The 10,695-nt window shown below is 41.0% G+C and overlaps 1 protein-coding gene across 2 annotated transcripts in view; it reads left to right on the top strand.

The window, feature by feature from the left end:
- Window positions 1-10,695, top strand: part of pigb (phosphatidylinositol glycan anchor biosynthesis, class B) — a 35,045-nt gene that overhangs the window by 9,406 nt on the left and 14,944 nt on the right. For both annotated transcript variants that reach the window (XM_043698989.1, XM_043698990.1), the window contains exons 3-6: window positions 2,496-2,613; window positions 5,382-5,486; window positions 6,306-6,436; window positions 8,756-8,896. In XM_043698989.1, the coding sequence (XP_043554924.1) occupies window positions 2,496-2,613; window positions 5,382-5,486; window positions 6,306-6,436; window positions 8,756-8,896 (495 nt within the window). The remainder of the gene's footprint in view (window positions 1-2,495; window positions 2,614-5,381; window positions 5,487-6,305; window positions 6,437-8,755; window positions 8,897-10,695) is intronic.

Here is a 10,695-nt window from a genome sequence, read left to right as displayed (position 1 = left end):
TGCAACCGCAAGAAATGCAAAACTTGCGCCCACACCTCCCCCCTCACTTCCCTCCAAGGCCCCAAGGGATCCTTCCATATCCATCACAAACTCACCTGCACCTCCACACACATCGTTTACTGCATCCGCTGCACCCGATGTGGCCTCCTCTATATTGGGGAGACAGGCCGCCTACTTGCGGAACGTTTCAGAGAACACCTCTGGGACACCCGGACAAACCAACCCAACCGCCCCGTGGCTGAACATTTTAACTCCCCCTCCCACTCCGCCAAGGACATGCAGGTCCTTGGCCTCCTCCGTCGCCAGACCCTGGCAACACGACGCCTGAAGGAAGTGCGCCTCATCTTCCGCCTAGGAACCCTCCAACCACAAGGGATGAATGCAGATTTCACCAGTTTCCGAATGCAGATTTCTCCAGCTTTCTCATTTCCCCTCCCTCCCACCTTATCTCAGTCCCAACCCTCGGGCTCAGCACTGCCTTCTTGACCTGCAATCGTCCTCCCTGACCCTCTGCCCCCACCCCCTCTCTGGCCTATCACCCTCACCTTAACCCCCTTCCACCTATTGCATTCCCAGCACCCTTCCCCCAAGTTCCTCCTCCCTACCTTTTATCTTAGCTTGCTTGGCACACCTTCCTCATTCCTGAAGAAGGGCTTATGCCCGAAACGTCGATTCACCTGCTCCTTGGGTGCTGCCTGACCTGCTGCGCTTTTCCAGCAACACATTTTTCAGCTCAGGACTTACCATTGAATGTATATGGTCCTGGGGTGTGTTGCTGAACAGAGAGACCTTGGAATACAGGTTCATGGTTCCTTAAAAATGGAGTCACTGGCCGATAGGATAGTGAAGAAGGCATTTGGTATGCTTTCCTTTATTGGTCAGAGCATTACGTATAGGAGTTGGGACGCCATGTTGAGGTTGTACAGGACATTTGTTAGGCCACTGTTGGAATATTGTGTGCAATTCTAGTCTCCCTCCTATTGGAAGGATGTTGTGAAACTTGAAAGGGTGAAGAAAAGACTTACAAGGATCTTACAGGGTTGGAGGATTTGAGCAAGAGGGCGAGACTGAATAGGCTGGGACTGTTTTCACTGGAGTGTCAGAGGCTGAGGGGTGACATTAGAGGTTTATAAAATCATGACGGGCATGAATAGAATAAATAGACAAAGTCTGTTCCCTGGGATGTGGGAGTTCAAAACTAGAGGGGATAGATTTCGGGTGAGAGGGGAAAAATTTAAAAGGGACCAAAGGGGCAACTTTTTCACGCAGAGGGTGGTGCATGTATATGCCAGAGGAAGTGATGGAGGCTGGTACAGTTACAACATTGAAAAGGTATCTGGATGGGTATATGATTAGGAAGGGTTTAGAGGGATATGGGTCAAGTGCTGGCAGATAGGGCTAGATTAATTTAGGATATCTAGTCAGCATAAACAAGTTGGACCGAAGGGTCTGTTTCTGTGCTGTACATCTCTGACTGAGGTGCTGTGTGTTTGCATCAGAAAATTGATAGGATTTGTGTGTCAGGTTTTACTTATGACTGTACGCTTCCATTACAAATTTCCAAATGCAAGTTTATATAATGGTATCTGTGATGGTAACGTGAAATGTTGTAATTCTATTCTTCCATCAGTAGTGGTTCAATAATCTTCAGTCTTCTGTTTCATAATTCCTTAGGTTGTATAACTGTTGTGGCTGAATGTTTTCTATTGGTCATGTGGGTAACTCCTATTGGGAAGTCTCCTAACTCAGCAGATCTGTTTTGCTATAAAAGGCGCTGTCATGCAGGGTTTCGCTCTCAGGTCAATGGGTGAGAGCGTGGTTGAGTTGGGCCGGTCACCTCTGGGGGTGGTGAGGATTTAAAACATTTAAAGTCAAGTTCTCCAGAGTAATTGCGATTTTGAAACTCCAGCCCCAATTATTAATCGAAGCCATTTCTGATACCTCTCCTTCACAAATTTTTATAAGCTTTGCTATTTAACTATAATTAAAATTTGATATTAAAAATAAGGATACAATGAGTTTAAAATGTGTACTGAATAATGCTATTGCGCACTAATATAGTTATTACCTGATGTTTGGTATGACCTTATGAATGGAAGAAATCCTGTTGTCTTCTTCTTTTGACTAAAGATGTGTTACATTGTTCAATGTCTTCATTTTCATCAAACCTTTGGGAATCTACTAGTGAGGAAAAGCAGAGCCTTGCCAAGTTGAGCATAGAGAGAGCCAAATAGCGTAAAAGTTTGGGTTTTGTAACTGTGAATGAAAGATCAAATACGCTCTTGAGTGGAATAGAGAGACCAGCCATAGCCTATATATCCTATCACATTGCTGCGAAAGCACTGCCTTAGGCACTAATAAAAAAATGGATCATGCCCAATCAGAGCGCACAATGTGGTTGCCACATGATCCACGATGAATTGATTACTTAAATCAGAAGAATGGTTTATCTATTTGTAAAATAAATATGTAATACTAAACCTTAACATTCTCAAATACGGTTATTTAACCTGGGAATGGAAAGAGAGACTTCGAGGCTATGCATATCCATTATTCTTTGCAAGCTTTTATAAATTGTTGCAAATCTTCAAGAAGGATACTGTTCAACTGTTGGTAAGGCTTAAAAGAGTAATTGTTTGTTACTAATCAATCTTGTCTGTTCGAAATTTAGGTTCTTGAAATACCAGGGAAGTTATTGGCTCATTTTTGTTTTTTGGAAATGCAGACTCGTGTCAGTTCTTTGGTATCAGAAAAGCACAGAATGATGTGGCACCAAAGGAAGCCATTTATCCCATTGACCCCATGCTGCTGTTTGATAGGACGTAGAAACATAGGAAATAGAAGTGGGAATAGGCCAGTTTGGCCATTTAATATGATCATGGCTGATCATCAACTCAGAATCCTGTTCCCACTTTCTCCTCAACCATTTGATCCCTTTAGCCCTAAATACTATATCTGTCTCCCCTTTGAAAATATTCAATGTTTTTGCCTTAACTGCCACGGTAGAGAATTCCATAGCTTTCTGGGTGAGGAAATCTCTGCTTATCTCAGTCCTCAGAATTATTCAATTAGACTGACTCACTTTTTCTCTTACAGTTTTTCTCTTTATTTGCTTTGATTTTTTAAAATATTATTGAATCTGTCTTCAATTATTACATTTTCAGATTATAGGAATTCACTGTATGGAGAAACACAGCTACCTCTCTTTTGTTTCTCTCTTGGTCAATCATCTTAAATCTGTGTCCTTTTGTTTACTTGCCCTTTTTGGCATTACAAAGGATTTTCTTTTACTCTTTATCAGAAATGATTATAATTTTGGTTACTTGTCAAATCTCTTTTTAACCATCTGTGCTAGAAGCAGATTATCCACAGTTTTCTCATGTGTCTCCACATAATTGAAGAGCTTCATCTTGATACCTTGCTAATAAATTTCTTCTGCACCTGAAATATTTCCTAAAGTGTAGGGTGTAGCTTTGCTCGCTGAGCTATAGGTTTGTTATCCAGACGCTTCATTACCTGGCTAGGTAACATCATCAGTTTTTTTCCTCCCTGTGTAGGGCTACGAGGGAGAGAGGGTTGTGTCTTTTTTGTGGCTAGCTGGTGTTCGTGTATTCTGGTGGCTAACTTTCTCCCTTTTTGTCCTACGTAGTGGTTGTCCGACAGAAAGAAAGTTAGCCACCAGAATACACGAACACCAGCTAGCCACAAAAAGACACGACCCTCTCTCCCTCGTAGCCCTACACAGGGAGGAAAAAAACCACCATTTCAACTGGGACAACACATCGATCCTGGGACAAGCTAAGCAAAGACATGCCAGAGAATTCCTAGAGGCCTGGCACTCCAACCACAACGCCATAAACAAACACATAGATCTAGATACCATCTATCAACCCCTCACAAAATGAACAGGAAATGACATCACAGCCCCCAACCCCAGCAACCCCATCCAGGACAAACATATAAATAGAAAGCAGGAGACAACAGCTTCGCTTCACTTGGAGGTCGCCACTGATGATGTTACCTAGCCAGGTAATGAAACGTCTGGATATCAAACCTACAGCTCAGCGAGCAAAGTTACACCCTAAACCTAAACCTCAACCTGAGCTACAAACCTTCCTAAAGTGTGCCCAGATTTGAACACATTATTCCAGCTGAGGCCTTGCTTTTGACTCTTTCGTGGAATCGGAGTGTCGCTGGCACAGCTAGCGTTTGTTGATCACCCCTAACTGTCCTTGCAAATGTGATGATATGTGGTCTACTGGAACTGCTGCAGTTCATTTGCTGTAGGTTCTCCTACACTGTCTGAGGTCTACTCCTGGCAATGTCGGCTCAAGGGACCAAACGGCAGCGGCCACACGTTTATGTTCTAATGCATTTTTAATAGCATTTTCAACTTGTCCTGCCAACTTCAACAATTTACATGCTCATGTTCTCTTTAAAACTATACCATTCAGTTTTATTTTACTTGTCCTCATTCATCCTCCTAAAATATAATGCAACACATTACTCTGCCATGTGAATGCCTTTTTCTTCAGATTGTTTATCTTCCTGAAGTCTCTTACCAACCTCTTCACATTCATTTCATCTCTAATATTATGTCATCTGCAAAAAGACAACTGTCTGCTTTCTGTTTACACTTCTGCCAATATGCTGCCATTGTCTTTATACAAAGTTCATACTTAACTTCAACTGCACTATCGTCATCAAACAACTTGAATCAATTTTAAATAGTCGTTTGACAATGCAAAACATGAACATTATTTAAAACAAAATGACACACATTTTGTCAAACCTTTTCCATATTTACAAGGAATTTAAAAATTAATATCTTTGTGTGAGGATATAGTTCTTCACTTTTGAGAGGTGTGCATACTTTATTCTACTGGTAATGGGAGTGAGGCGAGAGTAAAGAAGTTATAAGTGGTACAGGAAATAACTGAGTTAATTTGACTAGACTATTTTTAATGTTTTGCATTGACCAGTGTTTCTGTTCTTGTACCATCCTGTCTTTGTGGTATGCAGTAGGGCTTATGCAAGTGAAATTACATGCATATAGGCTGCAATGAATTCTTTTATTTCAGTCCTATATTTAGTCCACTAGCCAGACTCATTCATTCACACCTTTACATTGTATTCTGCAAGCTTCTGCAGATTGAATCAATTTAGATTTTGTAGAAAACATGCTGATTACACAACTTTTTGTAAAATGTAAATTTTGCATACATTGGTGCTTTTGCTAGCAATAGCTTTTATTGAGGGCAAGAACAATTTTTTTCTCCATTGAGACAGGATGGTACTAAATAAACAATGATTTACATTGGCAGTCTACCATCCAACAAACTCTGTTGTGACCAGCGATCCTGCCATAATTGGTTTTGCAGATCTGGGTTCCTCGATTAGTCCAGTCCCTTCTTGCAGCACTGGCAGATGTAAAACTGTATTCTATCATGAAGAAGCACGAGAGCACAGAAATTGCCAAGTGGGTGGTAAGTAGAGTTTTTGAGTCCTTTCATATTTACTTGCTTTTACAGTGCAAGATAAAACTTCTTCCAACGCATTTTGACTCTGCCTTAAAAATTTCTGGACTTTAAGATGAGACTACAAGTGAAAGAATTTTTATGTGACAAGCTCTGAAGGTATGAGAAAGTAGCATTCAGCACATTAATACATTTTTGCAGTAGTAGTGAACTGGAGCATCCTTCTGAGAGTGAGGTTGATTTTGACTTAAGGTATTACCAAGATAAATCTTAGACAAGAATGTGTAATATTGAGAAAGGGAATGCAAGTTAAAGCAATTGGATAAAAGCTCATAATTTCTAAGTATTAAAAGTAAACCCATTCCTTGAAGATGTTTGCTTTGTTACATTATTATCTACTATCTCCAAGTCTACAGTGCTTCAAAATATGATCCTCAATTCCAGGTCCACAATGTCAGCCCACCCTGATTTTACATCTGCCTTTGTACTTTAATTTGTAAGTAAAAACTTAAAGGCTCCATTTTAGAGGGAGAAAACTCCAATTTTGTACAAGGAGTTGCAATCCAGATATCTAGAAAGTTCTGTAATCCACAGCCTAAAGGGTATTACAAATTGCATCGTTGTAATGGACTATGAAAATGGAAGATGGATAAAATGTATTAACATCAAATAACATCTTGACTTTTGTGGCTCACTGTATAAGAGTACTCCTTTCAATGTATCATTTGCTACCTTGACTTTTTGTGTATTTAGAACATTTTTTAAAATGTAGACTTTGTCTTAAATTCCAAGTTTTGATACTGTACTTAACAAAAACAAATTTTCCAGTACTTTTCACAGGTATGTTCTTGGTTTACCTGGTATTGCAGCACCCGGACAATTACAAATAGTATGGAAGCGGTTCTAACCATCTTTACACTTTATTACTACCCTTTTCAGGGTACAAAGACTGGGAACAGGTTAGGAAAATATTTGCATATTCTAAGCATTTTCTTAAAAATGCTATTGCAAAGTTAGCATGTTTTCATGTGCCGAACTTTTTTCTCACTTCCTATGCAGAATAGAATAAAATCTGTACCGCTGCTGACAAGTGAATTAACCCCATTTTTAGAGTGCTATTGTGCATTGCTATTAAATATCACCTGTAATCTGTATCCTGATTCCTGATGAAGGGCTTATGCCCGAAATGTCGATTTTCCTGCTCCTTGGATACTGCCTGACTTGCTATGCTTTTCCAGCACCACACTCTCGACTCTGATCTCCAGCATCTGCAGTCCATACGTTCGCCCTCTAAGCCATATCTTCACAGGCATCTTTTTGTGCTTGAGAGAGAATGAAAAATCATAGAAAATTTGAAGGAAAAGCTTTAGAGGGATAACACAAATGTCAATTAATGCTGATTATCATTGTCATAATGAGCTTGTTTCAACTAGCAATTTCTGTTTTGGAAGCTAGTCAGCATGGATGAACCTTTTGGATACCTGTGTATATATAGGCAATACAAAAGATTGAGAGAAGATATAGCCATTGATATTTTTTGGGTAGGTCTGTGAAGTCCTACATTATGAATACAGTAGGTTTCTCTCCCTATGTGAGAATACTTAGTTAAGAAGAGTATTCTGTGCTATTTGCCAAAACAAATTGATTGCTTCATTATGTGATATGTTTAACTGAGGCTTCTATGAGAATTCTTCAAAAAAAGATTGACAAAATCCACTTTGAAATGGTGTAATGCTGAAAGTGGTTGTTAACCTTCTCCCGAATTTATAGATAGGAGGTGAAAAAGGGTTAAAACCATAGTATTTGCTGAATATTTAGAGTTTAAAGCCATTAAAAACTCAGTGCAGGCCTTGGTAAATGCATTCCCATGCATATTTTTGTTTTCTTCCATTGCTTGCTGTCCATACCATTTACACAGGGTATGCCTGAGTTGTGATTGTGATGATGACAAATGATCGGTCTTCATCCTTCATGATCTGTTTGTTGGTTTTGACATGGTTGATCACACCATTATTCTTCAATGTCTCTCATGTGTTGTCCAGCTGAGTGGGGTAGCTCTCACCTGATCCAGTTTTGCCTCTCCAACTGTATCCCGACATCAATTGCAATGTCATCTGTTTGAGGACATGAAAGGTAATAGTTCACAAAGAATAATTCCTTGGCCTCATATTTCTCAACTACAACTACTTGGTTACATCACTTGAAAGCACAGCCAAAATATTCATGTGTACGCTAATGATCTGCAGCTCTACCTCACATGACTCTTCTCATGTTGATAAATTGTCATAGACAGAAGTTTCTTCCAATTAAATTATTTGCAGTCCCACCCCAAACTTTGTCCCTACACCATCTAAATCCTCCTTCCAGTTGTTTGCAACCTGATATATGACTTCTGTTTGGGTTTAAGGACTGGACCTTCACTTCAGCCAGCCCGACCTGCAGCTTTTTCTACTTTTTTTCTGCAGGCAACATGAAGTAATTACATTTTGTGAACTAAGTAAAAGTCCACATGAAAATCTGGATAAGGACTTGAATTCAGCCTCTTCATGAAGGTTTCCTTTCCCTGACATCATAGTTCCTACCAGTAAAAGGTTGGGGACCATGGAGTTCAGTTCTTTTTTTTAATCTCCTGACAAGGTTAACAGTGACTTTTTTTCCCCATCCTAAATCCCCCACAAAAAGTCTTGGAAAAAATATAGAAGTTCCTTGAAAAATATTTTTTAAACTCCTTTTTAAAATTTCCTTGAATTATTGCTCACCTATGAGAGGTGATAGAGGTCAGACGTTTTATTTAATGAAACTTGTTCACCTTTGATTTTTCCCTCACTTGAAGACCAATGCCTTCTGTCTTTTGTAGAACATTTTAGTTGCTTACTGTTAAAAGGTTGTCATATTACAGTACCTGTTATGCAGTAGATGATTCTGTATATAATGCTGACATCTTTGCATAATTCATATTGTTGAGAGCTGATGGGTGAGTAGAGGAGAAGCAGCAGAGAGACAGAAGGAGATATTTTAATGAAGCCGGTCATTTCTTCCAGGGAAAGTGACCGGGATGGCTGTGGGAAATTATGAAAGATGTGGGAAGAGAATGCGAAAGTAGAAATCTCAATGAACGAATGATCTCACTGCAAAACCTGCTATAGAGAAATTATTATTTTTAATAGGGAAGATGGCGGAAAAGGGTGTGTTTATAGAAGTGTCGTTTCGTTTAGTGGTAATGTTTGAAGGTAGTTGTCACAAGAACTCATTTTCTGTTTTTGTTTTTTGCTTTTCAGTTCAAAGTATCTGGCTCTGATTGCTTTTGCAATCATTGTGCGTCCTACTGCTGTCATCCTTTGGCTGCCGCTGCTATTTTTTCATTTCTGGCAGGAACTGAAGAAACTGGACTTGTTTTTGTACAAATGTCTACCGGTTGGGTATGTACATGAACTGGGGGGGGGAGTTTACTCGATAGCTGTTGAGACACGTACAACTTGAGACAAACTAGCTTCAGAGCCAATTTTAAGTTTTTTGCTGTTGAATTCACTTTACAATTGGGAACTAAATGCATTTTATGCCAGATTTGCGATTATTCTGGGACAGAAAGGATCAAAAGTATTCACAAAGTTATTAGTTGTAAAATTTCAATTTGGAAGCAGTGTGGCTGTGACCTGGGTAAAGATTAATGGTAAAGCAATACAATTTCTCTTTTTTTTACATTCTCCTAAGGGGACTAGCCGGGATGGCAGTGCAGGGAGAGGAATGTTCCTCCTGCACGATGTTTGAGATGAGAAACGCCATTAGTGTCCCATCTAAGTACATCTGCAAGAACTGCACCCAACTCTCACTCCTCCAAGTTAGGAATTGGAGAGGAGCTGGATGAAATTCAGATCATTTGGGAGGCAGAGGCTGTGATAGATGAGAGTTACAGGGAAGCAGTTACTCCTAGGCACGAAGAACGCTGGGGGAAGAGGGAAAAAGCGGTCCTCTGTTGTCGTTCCCCTGAAACTAGATTAGAGTGGCGCTGGAAAAGCACAGAAGTTCAGGCAGCATCTGAGGAGCAGGAAAATCCCCTGAAAAACAAGTACACCGTTTTGGATACTGTTGTGGGGGGCGCACGACTTGCCAGGGACATGCAGTGGGCTGCAGGTCTCTGGCACAGAGTCTGTCCCTGTTGCACAGAAGGGCAGGAGGTAAAGGAGGAGAGTGTTAGTCATTGGGGACTCAATAGTTAGAGGCTCAGAGGATTTGTTGGGAACGAATGAGACTTATGGTTGGTGTGTTGCCTCCCAGGTGCCAGGGTCCATGATGTCTTGGATTGTGTCTTTGGGGTCCTGAAGGGCGAAGGTGACCAGCCCTGAGTTGTGGTCCACGTAGGTACCAATGACATAGGTAGAAAGGGTTAGGGATGGAAGGCAGGATTTCAGGGAGCTAGGGTGGAAGCTGAGAGCTAGAACAAAGTGGTGTTATCTCTGGTTTGTAATCTGTGCCATGTGATAGCGAGGCAAGGTATAGAGATATCAGCTGAAAATGTGGCTGCCAGGATGGTACAGGAGGGAGGGTTTCAGGTACTTGGATAATTGGGGCTCATTTTTGCGAAGGTGGGACCTCTACAAACAGGTGTTCATTTGAACCAGGGGGGTACGAATCTCCTGGGTGGGAAATGTCCTGGTACTATCTGGGTGGGTTTAAACCAGCTCAACAGGGTGATGGGAACCTGAGGTGTAGTTCCAGTGCAGAGAAGAATGAGAGTAGGGAGGGCATGGACAGGATTTCATGGTCATCGGAATGTGCTGGCAGACAGCAAGCTGGTTCGAAGTGTGTCTACTTCAATGCCAGAAATATCCAAAATAAGGTAGGTGAGCTTGCAGCATGAATAGGTACCTGGGACTTCGATGTTGTGGCCATTTCGGAGACATGGATAGATCAGGATGAGGAATGGATGTTGCAGGTTCCAGGATTTAGATCTTTCATTAAGAACAGGGAAGGCGGTAAAAGAGGGGTAGGTGTGGCCTTGTTAGTCAAGGACAGTATAACGGTGGCTGAAAGAACTTTTGATGAGGACTTTCCTACTGAGGTAGTATGGGCTGAGGTTAGAAACCGGAGAGGAGAGGTCACACTGCTGGAAGTCATTTTTATATGCCTCTGCAGAGTTCTAGGGACGTGGAGGAGAGGATTGACAATACGATTCTGGGTAGGAGTGAAAGGAAAAGGGTGGTTATTATGAGGGACTTTA

This window comes from Chiloscyllium plagiosum, chromosome 11 (assembly GCF_004010195.1).
Source record: "Chiloscyllium plagiosum isolate BGI_BamShark_2017 chromosome 11, ASM401019v2, whole genome shotgun sequence".
In the NCBI taxonomy this organism is placed as follows: Eukaryota; Metazoa; Chordata; class Chondrichthyes; order Orectolobiformes; family Hemiscylliidae; genus Chiloscyllium; species Chiloscyllium plagiosum.
The sequence above is the reverse complement of the archived record's forward strand: the minus strand, read 5'-3'. Positions and strand labels throughout refer to the sequence as shown.